General features: G+C 40.9%; 1 protein-coding gene across 6 annotated transcripts in view; it reads right to left on the bottom strand.

Annotated features, from left to right (window-relative positions):
• The window catches only part of Cpne1 (copine I), a 43,840-nt gene extending 20,435 nt beyond the window's left edge, over nt 1-23,405 (bottom strand). The window contains exons 1-3 of one of the 6 annotated variants that reach the window (XM_013514125.1): nt 23,234-23,405; nt 17,600-17,684; nt 11,054-13,982 (exon numbers count right to left, since the gene is read on the bottom strand). In XM_013514125.1, the coding sequence (XP_013369579.1) occupies nt 11,054-13,960 (2,907 nt within the window). In that variant the 5' untranslated portion in view covers nt 13,961-13,982; nt 17,600-17,684; nt 23,234-23,405. Of the gene's footprint in view, nt 1-10,289; nt 13,983-17,599; nt 17,685-23,233 lie in introns of those variants that run through there. The other 5 variants (XM_013514123.1, XM_005384782.2, XM_005384783.2 and 2 more) reach the window with 5 other exon arrangements.
• Between the last annotated feature and the right edge of the window lie 2,445 nt (nt 23,406-25,850).

Here is a 25,850-nt window from a genome sequence, read left to right as displayed (position 1 = left end):
AGCCCTGACCTACTGCTAAAGCCAGCAGGGAGAAGTGAGCTTTCTAGGAACATGCAACACGAAAGACTTATCTCTATAAGCCCTGAATACCTTCACCTTTGCACCTGGAGCTAATCAAGAATTACAAATGAAAACAGCTGAACAGGGCCAAGCTCTTTTTGCCTTCATTTTGGGCCACTTGAGAGTCTCATTCACTTCTATTTCCCCTTGTACTTTGCTTCCCTGTTTACCCCACACCCAACCACAATGTTTTCCAAATCCTGAACCCTGCCAGAACACATTTATACAAAGTCCTCTAAAGATGCCTTATTTGTTCTCATGTTTGTAACTTAAAATTCACTAAGTATCAGAACTGAAAAGGAACTGAGTTACCACAGTCCAAGTTCCTCAACCCAAGTCAGAAAGGTAAAATGTGATGTGGCTAAGCCCATCATACTGTCTTATATCCATGTAACCTGGGCAAAAAACCCTTGAATCTCTCCAGCTTCAGGTTACTCAGACATAAGTGGGTGAATATTATCTATCTCCAAGGACTGGTGTAAAATTATAAATAATGTATCCAACATGCTAAACACAAAGTACTTAGTAGACAAGCTGGAATTGTTACCAGCATGTTAGTTATGATTAACTTAAAGCCTAGCTCACATAACCCTTTTTCATCTTTCCAGCACTCAAATTCTTTTTCTTTGGGTACTAAATCTGTATGAACTAACTGTATTTTTTCAATGTTTCATCCAACTCCTTTCCTGTCAATTAAAAAAGACAATCTTCTTTTGAGTAAGTGCTCCTTCTCTCTCTCTTGCTACATGGTATGGACCCGTGGACATAATGGCAATTCAAAACACACGGGAGAAGTCTGTCTCAGCATATTGGAGCAGGCTTTTATGGTTTGCAAAACAGCCAATTAATAATTGTAAGCAGTTAGCCTTGCTTAAGTTAAAAGCTACAGAAATAGGGCAAATACTAAAATCAGGGCTTCCCTTCCCACAGGAGCCAGTTTACCAGCACACCACTATTGATAAGAAATCTCACACTCTGCTAATAGGGAATGCCCACGCCCCAGTTGGGAATGGAACCTAGGAGCACTCCTCTGAGCAATATCCTCACCTTTTTGAGACAGGGTCTGGCTAAGTTACCCAAGTTGGTCTCAAACTTGTGATTCTCCCGCCTCAGCCTCCTAAGTAACTGGGGTTTTAGGTGTGTGTAACTATCTGGTTGCTCTTCATTTTTTTATGGCATCCTCTCTGGGTTGGAAGGTTCTGATTCTGCTCTTCATAAATCTTTTCTCCTGGTTGAGATGGATCCAATTTAGTGCCAGATGGGCTAAACTCCATACATCAATCTTTCAAACAGGAATTATACTACTCTTTTCACTCCCAAAAGCCCCATTGGGAAAAGTCAGGCCTGCAATTCTTATCTCCAACTATCCTAGGTCATGGTACAGAAGTTGCACAGAGAAGCTGCAGAAGGGACAAACAGATCAAAATTATCTGGGTTGCAGGACCACTCTAACAAAGTCATGCTCACACCTGTTGCCTACCTTGGCATGCTGGTGCTGCTCAGGTACTGGATCAAATCTTGGAAGCCAATCAGGAAATTCTCTAAAAGCTCCCAAAGGAAGGAGCACGACCCATTGAATACTCTTTTCCCGTAAGATTGATTCAAACTACATCCACCATTACTTTTCATTCAAGGGATACAGAAAAGGCAGAGAAGTTTTTTCCTCTAACTCGATTCTCCAAATTTAAATCAACAACTCCAAGGACATACTCATAGGTCACAAACTGAACTCAAAGTACAGATCCTTAAAATGTCACTTTATTCATATTGATCACCCAGGGCTACTAAAATTGTGTTCACAAACTAAAATTCTAAACCTAAATTTGGTTTAAAACTGTATGGCACTAAGAAGCCTGAACCCACTCAGGGCTACTAAAGTTGTGTTCACAAACTAAAATTCTAAACACTAAATTTGGTTTAAAACTGTATGGCACTAAGTTTGCCACATAATATGGCAAAACTGTGAAGTTTAAAATGTGCACACAGAAGTCAAAAATAGGGAAACACAATAAACAAAATGGGCACTGGGTGAAGGTAAAAAAAAAAAAAAAATTGGAATCACTAGTCCAATTCAAACATCTCAACTTGTCTGAAGTGGAGCAAATCTAACCTGTGCCCAACTCTTCACAGAGCAGACCCTATCTTGAGAAGTGGATGGGCAAAGCAGATTACCGTGTAACAAAGCCTTCAAACAGGCTAGGATTGGGCTGGGAATTTTTCCCCACCCAGACACTCTGAACACAGTATTCACCTGCCAACTTTGGGCAGGCACAATTCCCCTCAGCTATATTCTTGGCCCCACCTGCCTACTTCAAAACAAGTATAGTTATCACTCTGTAATCATGAGCTTGACCGCAAACCAAGAGAACCCTTATCAACAGGTAATGCTTCTGTCCACTGTACTTCGTATTGGGGAAATGTAAAGGCATGGAACAGGGCTGGAGCTCCTTCCTTTTGAGACTTAGGATTCGTGACACAGGACTGCCAGTGGCTTTCCATTTTCCCTCACTCAACAAGAGGTAGAGGGAAACAATATGTGCCTCTGAGGTTATCCTGCCACCTATGAAAATTTTTTACCCCTTATCAAGACCTTGAGCGAAGGGTTGGGAATTTAGCTCAGCGGCACAGCACCTGCCTGGCTAAGCGCAAGGTCGTGAGTTCGATTCCTGGTACTGGAAAAAAAACCAAAAAACCAAAAAAAGACCTTGAGCAAGTATTTTTGGGTCTTTTTGACACAAGGTCTCACTATGCAGTTCAGGCTGGCCTTGAGCTCACTTTGTAGCCCAGGCTGGCCTCAAATTTGCAGTGATCCTCCTGCCTCAGCCTCCTGAGTGCTGGGGTTATAGGCATACACCACCACGCCCGGCTTTCACTGTCTGTGCCTACGTTTTCCCATCTCAAAAGTAGGGTCAATAATGCCAATACTGTACACTGACAATTGAGAGCAATCATGAGGAATGACCCCTGCTTACCAGAATGCCTTAGTGTCTCTTACTGTTCCTCTTTTAAGTGCTCACAAATGGGTATATTTTGGGATCCTTGTGTAGTATCACTAACTCTTTGTTGGTTCATGGGACACTCAGGAGGAATGCCTCTGCTCTACCTACTCTGGAGAACCTAACCATAAGGACAGAGAGATCCTTTGAAGGAGAAAATTAAGATCTTTCCTACCTCAAGTTCCTAAGCTACAGTGTAGGTCCACTACCACAGCAGAAAAGGCAATATCGAAGCCAGCCCAAGATTTTGCGTGCCATTCCTGTTCTCTCTTTAGGTTAGGGTCCAAACTTACTACAAACTTCCAGAAAGAACAGCTAGGTTCACAGAATTCTCAAAACTGAACAGAAGATAAGCTGGCCTGATCCCAATTTGTACAATCAACACTGCAGGCAGAGCTGGAAAATGACTTGTCCTGGGTCACATTAACTCACAGAACCAGAACTTCATCCCAAGAATATTTCTCTACCTACCCATTATAGCAACAACTCTTATCTTGTAGTTCAAATCTGAAATCCACCTGACCACTAAGAGTAGTGAAGTTCATACGGCTTACACTCATGATCTATCCCAACTAGCCTTGCACACACATGGAAAATAATTCTGCATCCATCATTTTATTTGTGTGCCTACTGGGGAAGGAAGATGGGAGAAACTGCTGGACTCCACACATTTACAGGACTTGAAAGAATTAAATTTTAAGCAGCAGGAACAGTGCAAGTAAGATAGAATTCATCTCAGAAAATGTGATCTCTATCAACATTTTCAAAGAACATCTACAGGATAGTCAATTCTGCCCCACCTCTATCCTGTTCTGCTACAATTTACATTCTTTTAATGCCTATCACCTGCTAGGTGTCAAGGCAATATTAGACCACCATCCTGAATATGCCCAGGGTGGCTGCAGGGGTGAAGAGCTACCTGCAGTCTGCAGTGACTTGGCACAAAAAGAGCTGAATGCAAAGTAGCACGCCAGAACCTGTGGGAAAGTAAACTACTTTTTGTTTGTAACACAAGCATCCCTCTCTCTCATTGGAATAACTCATTTGGGATACTTGGGAGATCTTCAGATCAGTCATTCTTCAAAATATGCATGTGTGAAGTAGAATAAATGACAAGAATTTAAGACTTAAACACTATGAAAACTATACTAGAGACATAGACCGTTCACACTTGTTTTTTAATCATCATTTAAGCAATTGTCAGGAAGGCCTTCAGCTGGCTCCTGCGGTATATATGGGGTACCTAGCAAAAGCACAATCAAGCACTTATGTGAGTTATTTGAAACTGGAAATTCAAATAGGCATTTTATTTTGTTCCCTTTTCCCCCTAGGTGAGCTATGTGCACTGTTCAAAATTTTGCTAAGTACAGCTACAGCTGTCTGTTCGTGTGAAATTTGCGTTAAAAGTATGAAAACAACAGATACTGTATTTCTAATTTCAATCGGTCAATTAAGAAATAAGTGGCCACAGAAGCAAAGCTGCAACTCTTTCAGGAAACAGTACTGGCATTAACCCTAGCATTTTTGCCAGATTTATAGCAGTAGGGCCATCTGCTGGTCCCACAGGCCTCACAACAACAGCGTTATGTATACAGGCTGTATGACCCTCCCACCCCCACTGAAACCAGTGTGTGGTGTGGAGAGTGGCATAAATCACTTCCAAGTAGAACCAAAGAAATATGAGGTACTCAGCAGCATGACCAGTCAGTATCATTCAGGGCCAGTTAAGCAGCTGAGTTTCTTTTTGTCGTTGTTATTGAGGCAGGGTCTCAACAAGTAGTTCACGTCCTGAACTATGTAGCCCAGGCTGACTTTTGAAGATCTTCCTGCCTCAGCCTTACCAGTGCAGGGATTATTGGCGTGCACCACCGTGCCCAGCTTTAGCAGCTGAGTTTCTTTACCCTTCTTTTCCACTCCTCCAGGAGGTGATTTGTTGTAGAACAATGTGGCCTTTACCATTTGATATGAAGCACAAACACATGTGACAAGCCTTATTCACTAATCAAGAGTTATAAAGAAAGGATCTTACCACTAAGAGGTTAAAGCTAGAGCAGTAACAGTGAGGGGGTTTCAGTCTGAGACTCATGCCACCTGGTTACCAGAAAGTTAACTCTATAAGCAAACAAAAGGAGAAAACTGGCAGCAGAATAGAGAGGGACTGAAACACCAAAGGGCAGTCCATCCGAAGCACTGCAAGGCTCTTACCGGCATAACCTGATTCAACCTTCTGCCTCTGCCCATATATTTATGTTTTCTTGCTGGTCATTGTTCCATTTCCCCTGGTTGTTCTCTCTTTTAATGTATAATGAATGGTAAGCCATCAGTTAATTAGGAAAAAAATGATTTGAAACTCTTTCACCAAGGTCAGAGTCTAGAAGTCTGACAGCTGTGCTGCCAATCCCAATGCTCTACTGTGCCATTGACCTCTTCTCTGTATCTTTATGTCCTAATCTTCGATGGAGGGAGGTCCCTGGAGCTCAACAGAATTTAAGGGTTAGTGAGACCTTAACCCAGCATGGTAATACTACCCCAGGACTTTTAGAATGCTGCCCTCTTGTACTTTGGGCTGGAATGTCTACATTAGGTGGCTTTTTGCCCCTCCTTCTGGACTGTTCCCTGGCAAAGCATGTGTAGAAAAGTATGCTCATGCTACCTTGGTTGCTCATTGCTAATTATGATGACACAGAAAAGGAGTCACATTTTAGGATGCTTCTGAGGCTCCAGGACATAAAGTTCAAAGTACCAACAATAAACCCAGGTACACCATGTGAAGAATTAACATTTACCTGAGCTAGTACCAATAGGACATGAGCTTGCTTCTGCTGCTGAACAGAAAAGGTTTTCCCAGAAAAGTCACTACACCATCAAGAGAATTGTGCTACTACCAAAGTACACTGTTTGAAAACATTTTACAAATCACCATGACCTATCAGAATTTTTACTAAAAAAAAAAAAAAAAAAAGACACTGAAATCAAGCAACTTTTAAAATAAAAAAATAAAGTTGTAAATTTAGATTCTATCTTAGCTTATAAAAGCTCTAACTTTTAAGCCAGTGGTGCACACCTGTAATCCCAGCTGGCTGAGGCACGAGGACTGGTGAGCTTAAGGTCAGTCTGGGCAAATAGCAATACTCAGACTCAAAACAGACAGACAAAAATAATCTCTACTTTTGGGAGAACAGTAATGGATGTGCATAATTGATAACTATTTCTTGCTACAAAACACTGAAAAGCAGCAAACACTGAATTACAGAAGCAATTTCTTCTGAGCAAGAAAAAGAAACATTATCAGAGTCCACTCCTTTCAGATGCTTTATTCTGCGTTATCTGTGGGGAGCTGATTTCAATCAAGTGCTTAGTCAATCTTGATAATTTTAAAGGCAGGAAGATCACTCCAGCCCACAAGTTCAAGGACAGGTTTGGGCAACACAGCAAGACCTTGTCTCAAAAAAGTAAAACAAGGGGTTGGGGATTTAGCTCAGCGGCAAAGCGCCTGCCTGGCAAGTGCAAGGTCGTGAGTTCGGTTCCCGGTACCGGAGAAAAAAACAAAACAAAACAAAACAAAACAAAAAAAAAAGCAGAACAGTTTTAAAGTAAACCACTCCGCTACAACCTCAAATTATGTATGTCTAGTCTAAACACATCTAAAATAAGCTAGATATTACAGTTCAGATACAGGCTAAACTCTAATAATAAAGGAAAAGTGACATTTTTTAAGAGCTCTGATTACAAGCAGCAGCCCACCAGTTCCTATAACTCTAATCCAGATGGAGAGTTGTTGTTTTTTAAAGAACTGTGCTTATAAAAACTTCATTTGCTAATTTTTTCAGAAGCTAAACAAATGTGAAAGAGACAAACACAGGAGCATCAATGTCAGAAGCAGCAGTATTTTTGATTCCTATCTTCTCCACCTCAAATACTCTACACAGTAAGGCAAAAGCAAAAACAAAAGCAACATACACACACATACTCACAAAGCTTCAAAGGTGTGCAATTAAGAATCCACAGATTTTCTCATATCTTACTGTAATCAATTTCTTAAAATGCTAATTCAGACTCCTTTCCCCTGTAATAGTCCCGTGAAAAGGAGCATACGGACTCCTGTTCAAGTCCAGGTAAGTATTTCACTAGCAACACACACAAACTCTGAAAAGGTGGATGTCACAGATTTGACCTAGAATCAAGTTCCTCCCTGCCGTTCCAGATATCCTCTTCTTTCCATTTCAGCATTAGCAGATAGCAGACAAGGATAAGCAACAATTATCACCTCCAAGATCACCAAATCCACTTTTCCAAAGGCACAAAATATTTTCAGGAGTTAAAATGAAGGAAAAAAAATTCTGATAATATATACAGCTCAGTACTTTTGTGCAATTAAAGCATTAAAAGCATAAGCCTGTTTTTATTTTATGACAAGTTTATTGACAGTATTCAAGACTTTATTTTCAAAAACAAAAACTGCTGAATGATGCCAAAGCAGTATCTGCTGGCAATGTTGTGGCTATTCTGTCAATGAGCCATTTTACTATGTCTGGTTTGTAAAGTATGGACTACTACAGAACTGCCAGTAAAACAATTTAAATGTGGCAATTTTGTGAGGGTGGGCAATAATTTTTAAAATGACCACTGCCAAAAATTCTTTCTGAAGGATTTCATTAGCAGCAATTTAACGTTTTCTTTATTCATTTTTCGTGTTCTTAAAATTGTAAAGATTTTTTTTCCACACTTCACCCACACCTGTACACAATTACAGAATCCTGTAAAATAAAGCTGAAGTTTGAGTAAAACTTTTTAAGCTTCCTTATTTTTATCCAAGGTGACTATTTCCACCTAAAAATGTACATGTTCCTTTATATGTTCAAGTTTCCTGCATATACAATCCTAGATTTTCATCTAGTGGGTTAAGACTGACCTTAACTACATGGAATATTTTTACCTGAAATTTTCAATAAAAAGTTTCCTAATGGAATTTTTCATTGTTGATGCTTTGACAACTTGGAAAACAAAGTTAAAAACTACATTTCACTTAACACTGTGCTGCATTTTAAAAAAAACACTAGTAATTGTACATACAAACTAGTGTAAACAGAACATTCCTCCAAATTATGCTTGTGAACTAAATCTTTCACTAAAGTTCAGAAGTTTACAAATTTGCTTATTTATAAAGTACATTTGCAGATTTTTCTAATCCTTTAAACCAAACAAAAACAAAAAACAAAAAACAGTAAAAACTCAGGAGAGAAAAAAATTAAACCTAATGAAAATTCTTTCATTAATGTCAAGTCACCAAATGCAGACAATAAAATTTACACATAAAATTGAGAATACTATGAGTGTTTACAAGTGCACACAATTTTGAGCAAAGCTTTACAGATCCTTCATACTGTACAAAGCAAATAAAATGCAAGTTCAATTCTAGCCCAGATCTAGTTGATAAAATATGTAGTAGAGAGAGGTATGAATAGTTTCACACACATTTTCAAGAATTTTTTAAAATTGAAACTTCAAAGCCAGAACAAGATAAACAGTATACTTAGCAGTTAGCACTATGTTAATAAATCTCAGATATACACAAATCAAATTCCAAGAGGGCAAAGCATTTAATTACATTTCACAACAAGCACTGCTGTGCTTCAACGAAATATAAAACAAAGTTCTCTCCAATTTCAACATAAATCACTATTTTCTTAATTTATTTAATGAACAATGAAATCAAAGTTTCCTTTTCAGCATTCATCTAAGATGTAGAAATAACAAAGTAGTTGCAATCAAGTGTATGAAATATTAATATGAATTATGAGCATATAACCAAAACAAATCGTAAAAAAAACTTTTTTAAATTTCATCTTCAAAGCCGGGTGTGGTGGCACATGCCTGTAATCCCAGCACTTGGGAAGCTGAGGCAGGAGGATTGCTGTGAGTTCAAGGCCAGCCTGAATTACATAGTAAGACCCTGTCTTTAAAAAAAAAAATTTCATCTTCAAACAACCCAATTTCCTAAAATGAAAACAGCTTTCCAATGGGTGAAATAATTTGTGGTTGAAATAAAGACTCCCACGCAGCTCTAAAGTTGTTTGTATTCTGTCTTTGAAATGAGAAATGATTACTTAATAGAAAAGTATATACAAATACCACATTACTTTTTAATTTGAGGCAGTAGTATCTACTGGTCTGTTAAAGCAAATTTGTATTTATAAATTACCAAGACTCAAAACAAAGCCACCTTTTCTTTGACAGTCTAAACATCCTTTCCCTAAATAAAAACCCTATACTGTCAACACTCTGAGATTAAACACAATCTTTTCAGAAGAAAAACAAAAACAAAAACCTGTTGCCACTCTCAACTCTAAATTACACAACGACGCTGTTTCTACGTTCCACTGACTTACAACACCAAAAAGGCACTACGTATTTTTCTAACAGGATATATTTCTGTTAAAAGCCTGATACCTTTCTAAGTACGTTGATTTGTAGGAAATGTTAGGGATGTTTCAAACCAAACAAGCAGGCCATGTAAAAGATAAAATTTATTTTCCATGATAACTCACCAATCTCCCAGTCAGCATGTTTATAGCATAATGTGACACATCTTTTGAGCATTTCAACTTAAAAAAACAAAACAAAAAAAAAAAAAACCCTTAAGTAGAGCCTTGTGGAGCAGTGAGCAGGACACCACAAGGCCACTTTTTATGACAAGGACATTTATTAACCAGAACCTGTGTGGTCTCCCCCTATTTTAGTGTCCTGAATGTCAAAGAAAAGGACATAAAAGGGCAAGGAGTCTCAATTCTCTCATCTCTGGCACCTGCACTTTTACTCTGCATAAAGAATTTTTGTAAACAGACTCCAAGATTAGACCAAACTACACAAAAAAGCCTCCAAATTAACAGGATTAAAGACATACCAAGTTATGGACCATCTCTGAATCTTTTATTCTACACTACCACTGCTAACAAAGCTAACAATTTCAACTTCAGTTTTAAAAGCCTAGATATAATACTTTCTTATGCATGAACATCTCTTTGTTTACTTAAAAGGCCAAAATTTCACGTTATGTTGGTACAGAAGGAAATTGCTAGAACAATCAGTCCATCACTGACAGGACTTCAAATCAAGCCATCTTAAACACTGATTACTAAGAGTGGTATCTGGTCTTTGATGCCATCCAAACAACATGAACAATTTTTAAACTTATTAAACTAAAACTTGGCAGTCAAACCAAAAAGGCTCTGGTAGGTAGAGGACTCTGTAGTTTATTTGTATGGCAAAACTCTTATTCTACAAAGTTTTAAGTATGACATTAAAAATCAAAGTTCAGGGCCATAGCACAAACCAAGTGTGAAGTTTTAGGTTTAGAGGAAAACAACAACAACAACAAAACAGTTCTGCTCATTTACAAATGAATCGATTAGCAAACAAAGCAGCAATGTCCGAAAGCAGGACTGTCTATACAGCAAGAACCTTCAAGAAGCAATAAAGGTACATACAATGAATCTGTATACAGAGATTTTATTAAATTTTAAAAGAAAATGAAGACTTTAGACAAAGCTTTGACCCTAGAACAAAGCGAGTATGTTCAGCTTTAAACCAAATTCCCCGAGTAGCCAACCTCTATTTTTCAGCAGCTGGCAAGAGCAACCTCAATGAGCTCTACTGACATTTCTATTTTCTTCATCCCATACAGTATAAAACAAAACAATCTAGACTCCTTGATAAGCTTTATATGGTCATTGGGTTTTACAAATGGTTTCTCTAATGGTATGCCAAAATCATGTTTGTGTTCTTTCCAGATAGCTTTACTGTAACATACAGCAATGTTTATCCTGATAGTAAGTTGTAAACAGTCACCAATGCTCTATGTTATGAAAACCAATCAATATGCAATTGAAACAATCCACAGGTTCTAACTTGAAAATACTAGGAAAAACAAATCTGGATGCATTAATCACAGCAATATGAAGATCTACCCTATAAAGAATTAATGGCTATCCTAATACAAGTTTTACTTTTCTTGAACCTATTGGCCTGTCATTTAAGTCAATGACAGCAGCTGTGGCTTCATCCCGGGATTCAAAGGCCACCATGGCTTCACCCGTGGGCATACCTTTTTCATTGTACTTTAAACACACTGAGCCTGGGATAACTTGATAGCCATAAAAGAAATCTAAAATCTCATCAATAGACACAGTGAAGGGCATGTTCTGAACTTTAATTACAGTAGGTCCTGGTTTCCCAGAACTAGACCCAAAGCCAGGGGGACCCCCAATATGGATTGGGCCAGGGCCAGGGCCAGGGCCAAAGGCTGGTGGCCCACTCAAATGCCCTGGGGCACCTCCAAGACCAGGAGGGCCACTTCCAAAGCCAGGAGGGCCACCTAAGGTACCAGGGCCATTTCCAAAATTCTGAGGGCCCCCTGCAAATCCTGATGGCCCACTTAAGTTATTTGGTCCACCTCCAAAACCTGGAACTTCCAATCCTAGAGCAGGCAAACCACTGTTACTAACTGAAGGCATACCAGGCCTAGCATCACCAAAGGCCGCTCCTAATCCTGGAGGAGGAAGAGGTGGCCCAAAAGCATTTGACCCACCAAAATTACCAGGAAAGTTAAATGGAGGACCATTGTTAGCCTCCTTTGATCCTACTGTCAGGAAGGCATGCTCTTCACCTCCTGCACCTGGCATTCCTGCAGTGGGTATTCCTGCAGTGGGCATCCCCGCACCAGGTATTCCAGCACCAGGTATTCCTGCACCAGGAAGTGCAGCACCAGGTATTCCCGCACCAGGTATTCCCGCACCAGGCATTCCAGTACCAGGTATTCCCGCACCAGGCATTCCCGCACCGGGCATTCCCGCACCAGGCATTCCCGCACCAGGCATTCCCGCAGTGGGCATTCCTGAACTGGGCATTGCAGCATTGGGCATTCCAGCACCAGGAATTCCTGCATTGGTCATTCCTGGTACTGCAGGATTACCTGGCACAGGCATCTTTAACCCCTTTTTTCCTTGTGCAGGGGGATTTTTTTCAATTTCTCTCATATCTTCTAGGGTAACTACATGAACAAAAGCTTCTCTCCCATTAAGTTTTTTACGGTGTAAGTGTTCAGACTTACGTGCATCATCTTCATTTTTAAACTGAACCAATGCCTGTCCTAGACCTTGCCCATTGTTATCAACAAGAACATGTACAGCATTTTCATCCACTGGGATTCCTTCAAGAAACTGAAGAACATCCATCTTGGTAATGCTGAATGGAATATTTGTTATATGGGCACAGACTTTGGCAGAGTTGACATCTCCCTCTGGATTTAACATCATTTCCCTCTGGTCATAGCTGAAGTTCTGGAGTCTTTTCCGAATTGTATCTATCTTTTCTAGCATACCTTTCTTAGTAATTGGATGAACTTGAATAAAGCGATTGCCCATGTATTGTTTATGGCGACACAAAGCAGCCTTATAGTCAGCCTCATTCCTGAACTCTACGAAGCCTTCACCAGTTGCTTTCCCATTGGGTCCATAAGCTATATAAATACTATCTTCCACAATATCCAACTTTTTAAAAAAATCAATAACATGTTTGTTTTCTGCTTCAAATGGTAGCCCTTTTAAGTAAACACAAAAGCCAGCCTCATGTGGTGATCTTGACCTTGACCTTTTCTGCCCACTAGGCGATTTTGACCTGGGAAGTGTCTGAGGAGGGGGGTGGGTTTGTCCAGAAGGTCCAATACTCTGCTTAAAAGTGATATGACCTCCAGCAGCTACCCACTGTCTCTCTGTGGCAGGGCTAACTTCCACATAACGTTGAATCATCAGCATTCTGTTTCGTTTCAAAGCTTCAAATGTATCTTGTGGGGAGAGAAACTTAACCAATCCATTCCCATTATTTCGACCTACATGATCTTTTAACAAATGCACCGCATCAACACGGAGCCCATGGAAAAAATCTCTGACATCATTTTCCACTGCAGAAAAGGGCATTCCATGCACACTGACATACAGATCATCAGGATTGATGGGAAGTGGTTTCACACTGCTTTGAGAGTTCATCTGGACAGGATTAACAGGATTCAATGGACCCAGAAACATAGGGTTCAGATTATTGTTCAGATTTATAGGTGCTCCAGAGCCATTCATTCCAGCAGGTAGAGGTGCCACAGGTGGCGGATTCAAGGGTGGCATGCCTGACATGGGTGGCAGTGGGGTCATGGGCGGCACAGAAGGAACTGGGGGAATCGGGGGGACAGGAGGCACTGGAGGCAATGTAGGTACTGGAGGAGGAACTGGTATTGGGGGAATGGATGGCATCGGTGGCAGAGATGGCATTGCTGGAATTGGAGGAATTGGTGGTGGAGGGACTGTATTCATTGGAGAGGCTGTACTCGGAATGGTTGAGCTGAACGTTGGGCTCCCAAAAGAAGTTCCCATACTTGGAGGAGCAGTTCCTATGCTGGCTGTAGAAAACGTCTGTATGTTTTTGCTGCTTTCATGAACAGAAGTGGTAGTAGTAACTACACTTGGCGAAGGATTATTAAAGTTAGGTACAGTTGTAGGCAAGTTTACCCTGCCACTCATTCCTGAGCTAGGTGGTGGTCCTGATCTATTAGCATTTGCTGGTGGTATATCTAAGTTGGCAGTTTCAAAACGCCTACGGCTCAGTTCAATCATATTCTGCATTTCTGTTTTACTACTCAACAACAGTGTTACTTTTGACCCTTTAATTGTACCACCTGTGCGCATCATACCAAGCCTTGCATCTTCATCAGTGGCAAAAACGATGAAAGCCTCACCCAGTTCACCCCCTACAATATGCACGCCCCCATCAGGGATGGTCAATCCAGAGAAGAAGTGGCGAATGTCCATAGTCCCCGCCACAATTGGGAGACCTTGCAAACGGATGACCACAGCCATGCTGCGCTGAAACCACACACACCTGCAGATGAGAAAAGGCAACGGCCAGGTCAGACTCCTGTTTATCACACCAAATTTTTAGATGCAAGAATGACCATTAACCATATTAGACTCTCAAGCAGTCCCTCAAACTATCATAAGCAATGTCTTTTGTTAATTTAGATATGCTAAAAAGTCAACGTTCAGTGCCAACTACAATCTAAAAGCTAGAGAATTTCAACTTCCAAAACACTACTTCTGGAAACAATTACAAGTTTAGTCCCAAAACTCAAAGTTTCAGAAAATAACAACTGTAGAACAGTAAAATCACCATATACAATACTCAGACCACTAATCATTCAGTAAGATTTAAAAGAAATGTGTAAGTCAAATCAAGAAACAAAGTTTAACAATCTATGGCCAGTCTGGGCAACAGAGTGAAGCCCTGTCTCAAAAAAAATCATGTTGCCGGGCGTGGTGGAGCACACCTGTAATCCCAGCACTCAGGAGGCTGAGGCAGGAGGATCGTTCCGAGTTCGAGACCAACCTGGGCTACAAAGTGAGTTCAAGGCCAGCCTGAACTGCACAGCGAGACCTTGTCTCAAAAAGACAAAAAAAAAAAAGAAAGCTTACTCCAAAAAAATCATGCTAAGGATACACCAAAGTTAATATTTAAAACTGGTTTAGCATCTTCCCTATAAACTTGGTAATTTAATAGAATTATTAGTGTTATTTATAGGGCCCACTCTCAAAATCCAGAAGAAACAGAAAACTGAATGCCCATGAATTACAAATAATTAACACTAAAACAGATTCAAGCCTCAAATGTGTATGGTATTTGATACCGTTTTCATCTGAAAACTTTTCACTCTGCTTTACAGCTTTAAGAAAAACTGCACATATTATAAGTAAGATTAATATATACTAAGAATCCTAAAAAATATTAAATGGGACAATTAAAATCTCAATTATCTATATTCATCAGTTCGGGGTTTTTTTTGAGACAGGGCCTCACTATGTTGCCCAGGCTGGCCTTGAACTCTCTATCCTGCCTCAACCTCCCAAGTAGCTGACATTACAAATGTGCAACACCAGGCCCAGCTTACTCATTCATTTAAAAAGCAGAACTTGATTACAGTACATTCACTGTGGCTGTTTTAATTAAAACTGAGGCAATGACTCATTCCCAAACTCTCTACTAAAAAAAATTTTTTTCTTCTTATTTTTCCCCATGGGTGGGATGACAATGAGTTGCTCTTTGGTTTGGTTTTCAAAAAACTGGGGAGTGAACTTTACAGACTGACTGTTATTCTCTAACTCAACCAAAATCCTGTAGGATCATTGGTTGCTCACTGATCACCTTAGTAAGATCTACTTTCTTTGTTTTTTCTCAACTTTTCTCATTTTGACATTGGTGGTTCATATTCTTTCTTCCTCACTTTTGTTAGGTATTTACTGAATTTATTTATTTGGGAGGGTACCAGGAATCGAACTCAGGACCTTGCGCTTGCCAGGCAGACACTGTGCCACTGAGCTATCTCCTCAGTATTTATTCAGTGAATCAATGTTTAGTTTTTAAATTATACTTTCCTTTATTTATTTATTTATTTATTTGATTGTTTATTATCCCCAGCCCAATAAGATCTACTTTTAGACAAAAGAAAACTTTCTCCCAAATTTAAGTCAAATTTCAGTATTTAAATTCTAACAGTTTCTGAGAGCAAATACAGGGGTAAATCCCTTGTGAACTGACACAAATCAAATTCAAGTGACTGGAAAAAAATATCAACTTGAAATCAGTGTGGGCAAACCAACTTTTAAATATACCTATTAAACTAGCTCTGAGACACCAGGGAAGTTATTAATTATTTGAGGCCTGTTTTATGAATTCTGAAATGAGAACATTACAAGACGCAAGGTTCCTTGCCATACACTCTGAGAATTATGTAATTCCATAAAAGGAGCTCTTCAAGTGTTATAAGAATACTAATTTAAATAAAATCTTTAACTGTATCAATATTATGATTGTAGTTAAAAAAAAAAATGAATTAAAAGACAGAAACAAGCTGGGCACAGTGGCATGTACCTGTAATCCCAGCTACTTGGGAGGCTTAAGAATGAGGATCATGAGTTCAAGGCCAGCCTGAGAAACAGTGAAACTTTGTCTCAAAAAAAAACACAAAAAACAATGGAGAGAGAAATATACTTTTTGATTTTTATGGTTTTTTTAACATGCTGATCCACAATGTAAAACTACTCTCAAATTTAATCCAGAAAGAAAAGCTTGACAACATAAGATATTCTTTGTGAGACCATTATGCAACACTTGAAATTTGGGGAAAGTAAAGTTTTTCATTTGTGGATTACAAGAATCAGCAAGAAAAATTAACCCTAAAACACAACAACAGTAATTACTTTTTTACTAAAGTAATTACACTAAATTTGCATTCCTTACATCTACAATATGTTTCTATGTGAAAAACTGAGATTGCATTCCTGTTCAACTTCAAAATATATTTAATCACTTTAAGTGGAAGAAACAACCAAACTACCCAAAACTACCTGAGAGGGATATGTTAGCTTGCACTTACACAATAAAATGGGAATTGGATATGGTCCCAAGAACACAGAAATTAAAACACAAGGCTAAATGACATACAGTTAAATCTTTAAACCATTTTTCTGCTAAGAGATTTAATGAAAGTCTGTACAAGATATACATGAAACCTTGCCACTGAAAATCTGCCTCAGCTTACCAATTAGAAAAGGACTGAAAATTAAATCAGAGCAGACCACAAGATTTATGCATCAAGCCTTCTGAAGAGAAAAAAGCTTTTTAAGTCTCAAAAATGAGACATCTGTTATTTTGCAACTAGGTACCTGTTTGAGAAACAGGTCATTTCAACCTATCTTGAATCTAGCTTAATTTTTCTTGAGGGGGCACTGGGAATCAAACGTAGGATCTTGCGCTTGCCAGGCAGCCATTTGTGCCACTGAGCTATATCCCCAGCACAAGTCTAGTTTAATTATTTAAACAAGAAGGTTATATTCAATTGTTCAAGTTCCATCTAGTCTAAAATTTGTACTCTAAAACATATGATCCAGGATTTATAACTGTACTTTCAGGGAATATACATAACCATACACTGCCTGGCAAGAGTAAGGTCCTGAGTCCAATTCCCAGTACCAACAATAGATAAATAAATAAATAACCATACAGATAACAAACACCTGTATTTGTTTTTTTTGCAACAGGGTCGCACTATGCAGTTCAGGCTGGCCTTGAGCTCACTTTGTAGCCCAGGCTGGTCTCAAACTCGCAATGATCTTCCTGCCTCAGCCTCCCGAGTGAGTGCTGGGGTTACAGGTGTGTGCCACCACGCCCAGCTGAAACACCTGTATTTGTAATTCATCTATAATGCTACTGAGGAAAAAGAACAGCTGCCTTCTTACTACCTAAAAATAAGGAATGTAGCAGGAGAAATGCAGCCATGTAAAACTAATCCTTCAAAGGAAGCAACTATTCAAGGTGTCCATTCACCCGCCCCACCCAGACAGTCTTGTAGACACACACAATGTAATTACTACACATACTTTCATGTTTCTTAAAAAGCCATCTCATTTTATTCTGTATTAGACCCTCTATTCAAAATCTCTTACCTGATAAAACAAGAGATGTATTTTCTTAACAAGAAGTAGAGGCCAAGTCAATCCTGTGGGCAACCAATTAAAACCAACTTTTAGACTGCAATAGAGAATAAACGGAGGCAAAAATCAATGCAGGAAACACAAAACAACACGCACAGGCCACACTGAACTGTACATTATGAAGGCAAGTCTGAAACCACCAGAATATTTCATTAGAATGCATTAAAAAAAAAAAAGCATATATACCAAAATCCTACACATGCTTTTAACCTAGTATTGCTTTCACACGTTAGTCTCTCAAAATATTTATAATATTTAAATACATCAAGAGTGAGTCACAAATTAGCCCAAGAATGAATCAACTGAAAATTCAAAAAGTCATAAATTTTAGATTCACAGTTGGTAACTGCTTTTATCACTTGATTAAACTAATCCAGAAAAGTTCTGTACCTATCTCCATAGGTTCCCACCAAACTTTTAGCGTAAAGGAACAAGTTCACACCAAAACACCTCCAGAACACATCAAATCTTCGACGGTTCTCATAGAAATGACAGCAGTTTCTTTTTCCATGTATTTTCCTTTGCACCAAAATACCATCAAACATCACAAAACGTAAGTGAAGTAAAAATTCTGGCTATAAGAACTAATTTCACAGGTGTTCAACATATTAAGGAAAAGTTCTACCACCACAACAGTTAAAAAAAATTCATTTAAATATTGTCTGGCATCTTAAAAATATTTTCCAAAACAAAAACAGGTCCCTCAACTCTCACTGGAAGTTAGGAACAATTCACAAACAATATATATGACCAAATGATAACACAATTACATTCAAAAGGTTTTTTTCTTTTTTACATTCAGATAGAGAAAATAATTCCCACTGTTTCATATTAGCAACAGACAACTCACCTGAATGTTCATTTTTAATTAGTACTTTTCAAAATCAAGAGAGCAACTAGTGAGCTTACATTCACCAAAAAGTAAAACTAATTTCAAAACTCTTAAGTGACATTCCAAACTTGTCTAAAGAAGCCAAACACCTTTTAGCCAACTACTCAACAGTGAAACTTTTGCCACAGAACACTACGCAGTGCTCACTTCTGCAGCACATATACTAAGACCAGGGACACCACCGGCAGCTTCAAGCTCGTCCCCAAGCACCAGGGGAAGAAAGCTACGCAAATGCTACAAACACGCTTTCCAAAACCAAGCATTGTATTCATTTTTGACATGTAGAAATCTATCATAATTAAGTCTGAAGGATCTAAAAATTCATATAAAAAGTCACATCCAGCAGTTTATGTAACTGGTCACAAAAGGAAATATGAAACAGAAAAAAAACCTTCAAATACAACAGAGAAGAAGGGCATGAACTACTAAAATATTTTCATTTTGAGACAGGATCTCACTATGTAGTTTAGGATGACCTCAAACTCACAGCAATCCTACTTCAGCTGTTCCAAATGCTGGGATTACAGGTGTGCATCACCATGCCTGCTGCAATATTTATTTCTAAATTTATAGGATTATAAATCTTCTAAATCTAGAAGCTACAGAACCAGGGTAATTTTCAAGGTAAGTACTTGTGATAAACATGTAATCCCATCAGAAGCTGAAATTCTCATTTAAAAAGGTCTGGAATAAGGACTTGGCATATATGCCAGGAAAGAAGGAAACAGTTTTCTCAGTTTCTTTTCTTCCAGACCCAAGGAGGCAGCTGAAAAAGAACACCAGGATTGGCCAGGTAAGCCCAAAGGGCACTCATTAGATATACTCAAAAATCTCTACAAGGTTGCCAGAAACGACTTCAACAACTAATAGGAAAATTCTTATCCACAAAAGGTTGAAAACCCAGCTGCATCTGGCAAATGTCTAGTTTTGTATTCAACTAACAGCACAAAAGTCAATCCACACATAAATTTGTGCTGCTTTTATTTCTACAAAAGGGAAGCCCAGTATCACCCAAACCAAGTACGCAGAAAAGTGGAAGCCAGAAGCCAGAAATTCACAACCACTGGTGTTAAGATCTCTTCCTTCAGAAGGACAAAAAGGGTAAATGGAAACAAAACTGAAAATACTTACTTTCTGTTTCAACACCTCATTTTGTAAACAATAATGTAATAAATGTAACAATATTTTCTAGGAACCTGCTCATTCCTACAAGCTAAAATAGATGTCAACAACCACATGCAGGCTCCCAAATTAATCCACTGCACTCACCTTTGAGGTCTGGTGAACTTTAGAACAAAACTGAATTCTACCCAACAAAATAACTAAAAGTACATTGGGAGGCAAGAAGAAAATGGGCTCGTTTTGCTATTAATCTACTGATATACTTCAGAAGACCTAAAACAAGAATCAGCTTACTTTAGTATATTTTCCACTTCATATCCTCATACAGACTTTGTTTCAGAATGACAAATATCAGATATGTGCATAAATTACAAATACGTGCTAAAAACTTAGCATATTATGACAGATTAGACATTCTTCTTTAGTAGCCATTCCTATCATTCGGGATTTTAGGGTAAAAAGTCTGACAACAAACCTCTTCATCAAGAAGTCAAAACACGGGACAGGGGATTTAGCTCACTGGCACAGCACCTGCCTGGCAAGCCTGAGGTCCTGAGTTCGATTCCAGCACCAAAAAAAAAAAAAAAAGTCAAGGCACAAACTAGAACCTGACCATTTCCACTCTTCATGTGGTAATAAACATCCAAAATGAATTACTCTGTTCAGTCACCAGTCAGTCTTTATTCAACAAGAATCGGAAAAGCTGAACTAGACACTTCAGACCCAAAGGAAACAAAAAACCAGCAAGGCCCTCAAATGTTCACCTCCGTGATGAGCAACACAGAATCAGTTACAATGGGCACAATGCCACAACAGAGTATAATCACATTACGGTAGGCAGTATGAAACAATCATAGCTTCATCCATTTGATTTTGTCTCCCACCACCAAATGGAACACATTTCAGATTCTAGGATCATTCTAAATGAAAAAACTCTTCTGACACTTACAGATGCATCCCTTATATAATACATTGCTCAGTTTTCTCATTAACCTCCCATTCAATATTTACTCAGAGCAGCAAGTCAAAAGACATTTCTAAGACATTCTTCTGCCAAAGACTTCCAATTATTTTTGATCTCCCCAAACAGTAACACAAATGATCATTATCTTACTTCATTTATACTTCAAAGAAAAATTAGTTCTAACTTAACCAACCACATTCACCCTCACTATGGTTTTAAGACAAGCTGACTTTAAATTTAAACCTCTGCAAACCAAGGAGTATAGATGACAGTTAAATCGGACACAACTGCAATTTAGATGAAATAATTTTTCTAATTAGTTAACCTAAAACATTTAACAATATTCATTTCCATGAGCATTTATTAAGCTCTGTGGGCCAAACATTAAGACACAAAACTGGACAACAGTCTCTGATTTTAGAGAAGGATATCTAAAAACATCTTTTGTGCAACAAATTACTGACAATTCTTCCTAGTAACACCTACAAAAGAAAACACTCATCCAAACAGTGATGTGTGGCTCTTTGTAAATGGAATAAAAGCAGTATCAATACTGTCACTGGATTCTAGTATCTGGTACACAATGGCCCACAAAATCAATTTTTACACCTAAAAACTGTACCAACAACCCCAAATTCTAAGAAATCGGATATTTCACAGGGCTGGGGATTTAGCTTAGCGGCGCCTGCCTGGCAAGCGCTAGGTCGTGAGTTCGATTCCCGGTACCGAGGGGCGGGGGGCGGTTAAGGAAGCCTGACGTGTAGTAGTAGTAAACAGCACATGAAAGTAACTATCATGATGGTCTCTAAAGTTGCACATTTTCACCTAAAATACCTGAACATAAGAAAATCTGAAACTATGTATTACACCCCATATACAAAATAATCAACATTTAATCGAGCATAAGGAAGTTAACAAAAGTCACTCCGTTTTGGTTAAAAGAAGGCTGTCCAATGATACATACTAAACACATCTTAAACGAACATTTCACATCCTTCAAAAATTGTAGTGCGTTTACATGAACCACCATATTCTTCGAAAAATGCCTGATACGAATTACTTTCCACTAAGTAAAAAACAAAATCATCCATTTCATCAAAACAAAATTTCAAAAACATGTACAACCAGTCTTGTATTAATTTCTGTAACTCCAAACCACACAAATAAGATTTCTCTAGATGTCTAGACTTGTGAGATTTGTTTTTCCAACTGTAGATGCTTTCAAATACGTTAACAAGGTCCCAGACAATTCTTGCTGCTAAAACTACATTTTGCAAAATTTACACCATTTCAAACTATTCAAACAGGGCGTGGTGGCGCACGCCTGTAATCCCAGCACTCGGGAGGCTGAGGCGGGAGGATCATGTTGCAAATTGAGACCAACCTGGTCTACAAAGTGAGCTCAAGACCAGTCTGAACTACATAGTGAGACCCTGTCTCAAAAGACAAAACAAAAAAGAAAAAAAGCAAAACAAAACTATGCAAGCAATCATCTCTCACAGAAATACTCTAACCGAAACCCTTTCCCTTCAACAATCTTCTGTCGCCTTTTTCTGAACAGATTAACTGGCATCACCAGATTAACTGGCATCACCCTAATTTTAAATAATACAAAATAGTTCCTACCAACTGCCCCCAATTACTGTAGGTCATCTCTGGGAATCCAGAAACCAACGAGGGTTTTAGGGCCCAGAAACCTCTACAACAGCCTAAAATTCTCCATATACACTACCTAGCTGAATGAATGCTTAGCACTAAAGTCCGAGTAGCCCGGGCCGGAGCCCTCGGCTTTTCCACCGGAAGGCACTCACTGGAGGCACACACAGTCCATACAGCGCACCAGCTGGGTCCGCTGCACTCAAGTTCGTCCCCATCGCTAACCTGTAGATCCTCAAAGGTCCTCCCATCCATTTCACGTGGCCGCCAACCGGCGCCACCAAGCCTGAGAAACGCAGCTACCCATCCAAACCTGCACTCCGCCACGCTGCAACACGACTCCGCCTCCCGTCCCGGAGGCTCCTCTCTGAAGGGAGCAGCAAAGGTGCAGTCTAAAGGCACCGGATTCTCCCGCTGCCTGATCCCGGGGAAAACCCCTCCCCAGCGCAGGGCCCAGGAAGCGTCCCCACAAGCCCTCCACCTCCAGGCCGCGAGGGCGGCCGCCGCGAGCCCGACTTCCTGCGCTCCCGGGAGGGCGCCGGCTGGGGCGTCCCCGCGGTGTGTCCTCACTGCGGCCCCCGCTCGCCAGAAGGCCGCAGGGGCCTCCTTTCCACTTCGGGCGGAGGGAGTGTCCCGCTCTAGTCGGCTCCGGCCCCCTCCGGGACGGGGTGTTTCCACGGCAGTCCCTGTCCATTCAGGGGCCGCCCCTCTCAGACCACTCGAGCGTCCTCGCGAGGCCTCGTCCCCTCGGTACGCAGGCTCATCCTCCGGCACCCTCTCGGGCCGCAGAGGCCCAGGGGGCGCCCCAGGACCCTCACAGCTCTGCCCCGACCCTTTGTGTGGGGCGCTCCTGCGGCGGGCTCTGAGGCCTCCAAAGGCCCCGCCCCGGGCCACCTATGGGCGGCTCGAGCCCCGCACAGCCCCGCCCGTTCAGGGGCTGCGGGAGTCTTACCGGGGAGAGCTTGCGCGTCACCAGAACCCAGACCCGCGTTACCCCCCGCGCGAGTGCCTCTGCCCCGCGGCCGACAGCCCCAGCCCGAACGGCTTCCTGGAGCCCAGCGAAGCGACCACCTCTTTCGCCGCTTCACAAAATGGCCGCCGGCCCGCTCAGCGGCTCCGCGTTCCAGAAGGGGGCGGGGCGGCGAGGTGACGTCTCAGGGGGCGGGGCGGCGCACGCGCACCGAGATTCTCGGCAGCCTCGCGGAAGTTGAGAGTGTTTGATCTGATCTCAAACTCGCAACCTGATCCTCCTGCCTCAGCATCCCGAGTGCAGAGATTACAGGCGTGCCTCACCACGCCCAGCCTTCTATGCTTTTGTCCTAAATGCCCCTCCAATTCCTTCTCCCTACCTCTACCATGTAATTTGAATATGTCCATGATTGACTTTGTCTTTCAAATCAAAAGGGAGGAGTCAACTAAAAATGAGGGCTAAAATCTCATAACTCTAACAAGCTTTTGGGAAGATTTATATGGCAAGACTTGAGTGGTGCTAGTATCCCCAAAATAGCAAACTGAAAAACAAACCACATTTTAAAATCAAACCTAAGATTGAAAAAATTTTTAAAAATTAAACCTACATTTTATACTTTATAGGTATATGTTCATAAAAAAAACCTACTAAATGCAATCTAGTATCTGGGACTGGCTCTAAAAAAGAAAAGCCATTAATACAAATACTACTGAACTCTGAAAAAAAAAATTCAAATTTAATGCGGTATTAACATCGAATTTGGGGGCCGGGGAGATAGCTCAGCAGCATAGCACCTGCCTGGCAAGTGAAAGGACCTGAGTTTGATTCCTGGTACCAAAAAACCATCAAGTTTTAACAAATGTACTATAGTTTTGTTTTAAAGAGGGAAAGGTTTATTTGGCTGACAGTTCACACAGGTTTCAGTCCATAACGGGCTGGCTCCTTGGTAGGTTGGCACATGGCAGGGGTGCAACAGTTCATGGCAGCGGAAGACAGCAAAAGCAAGCAAGGGAAGATAGTGAGAGAGAAACAAGCCTTTCTGTCCCTTTTATCTTATCCAGATTGCTGGGATCCAGCGCCTGCCTGGCAAGCACAAGGTTGTGAGTTCGATTCCCGGTACGGGGGTGGGGGGCCGGGGGCAGGGGGGTGGTGATTTAGCTCAGCGGCACAGCACCTGCCTGGCAAGCGCAAGGTCATGAGTTCGATTCCTGGTACTGGGGAAAAAAAAAAAAAAAAAACTGATTGCTGGGATCAGGGCTGTGCCAATCCAATCAGCAAATTGATCCAGCGCTCACTCACTCTTCATCCCAGCATTGAACCATGACTCAATCATGCACTCTAGATTCAGCTACCTCCAAAAAAGCCCCATCTAAAAGTACATGAAAGCCAGGCGTGGTGGCGCACTCCTGTAATCCCAGCACTCGGGAGGCTGAGGCAGGAGGATAGTGGGAGTTTGAGGCCAGCGTGGGCTACAAAGAAAGCTCAAGCCCAGCCTGAACTGCATAGTGAGACCCTGTCTCAAAAAGACAAATAAATAAATAATTTTGAGCTGGGCGTGGTGGCGCACGCCTGTAATCCCAGCATTCAGAAGGCTGAGGTAGAAGGATCATTGTGAGTTCGAGATGAGCCTGGGCTACAAAGAGAGCTCAAGGCCAGCCTGAAGTGCGTAGTGAAACCTTGTCTCAAAAAGACAAAAAAAAAAAAAAAAAAAAAAAGTGCATGAGGCTTTGAGGGAGTATCTAGACACAAACCATAACATGTTGGGTGGGACCCAGGGCAGCGGGGAGCTCCAGATGTTAGTGGCCAGACAGAGGGCCAGACAGAGGGCCACTTGGCTGAAGTGGGATGTGCTTTCAAGGCAGAGACAGCACCGTTTGCTGAGACGCGAGGCCAGGCCCTCTGAAGAGCGAGCTGTGTTATATATGACTCAGGTGCGGCGAGGCAAGCTCAGGACTCACGCCACTGATGGACAGTGTGTGGATGACAATTTCCAGAGAGCGGCCACCATGTCACATTGTGAAGCAGGAAGCGCCGGGCCCATCGGGACAAAAGGAGAGTACCGGCACACCCGAATCCTTTCTAATTGTCTGAGTGTAAAAGGACTGTGAGGCCGAGCCCTGTGACACACAACTGACATCTCAGCTACATGGGGGCAAGATGATCCCAAGTTTGAGGTCAACCTGGGTAGTGAGACCACGTCTCCAAATTAAAAGACAAAAAGGGCTGGAGCTGGAGCTCGGAACTCCAGGGGGTGCCCCGGGAGGGCTGCCTCTGTCAAAGCATCAGGATAAGATGACCTGCTCCGAGCTGGGGGTGGCTCCGTGGACAGCCCTGGCCTGCTGTATGAGGCCCTGGGTTCCTTCCCAGCGCCAAGAAGGGAGGGGACACGCTTCACAGGATTGCTCTGAAGCAGAAATCCGGTTTCCAAAACGCTCCGAGTTTCTCCGTGGTCCAGTGCCCTCTCGTGGCGAGGGTTTATTCTTACACTGTTCCCACCAGCAGCTTCCGAGTTTCTTCTTCTTTTTTTTCTTTTTCTTTTTTTTTTTTTTTTTCCTTTCTCTTTGTCTTTCTTTTCTTTCCTTTTTTTTTTACTTGGTAC

This window comes from Chinchilla lanigera, unplaced genomic scaffold, assembly GCF_000276665.1.
Source record: "Chinchilla lanigera isolate Chin_1 unplaced genomic scaffold, ChiLan1.0 scaffold00021, whole genome shotgun sequence".
NCBI lineage: Eukaryota > Metazoa > Chordata > Mammalia > Rodentia > Chinchillidae > Chinchilla > Chinchilla lanigera.
This window is presented reverse-complemented; position numbering and strand designations above follow the sequence as displayed.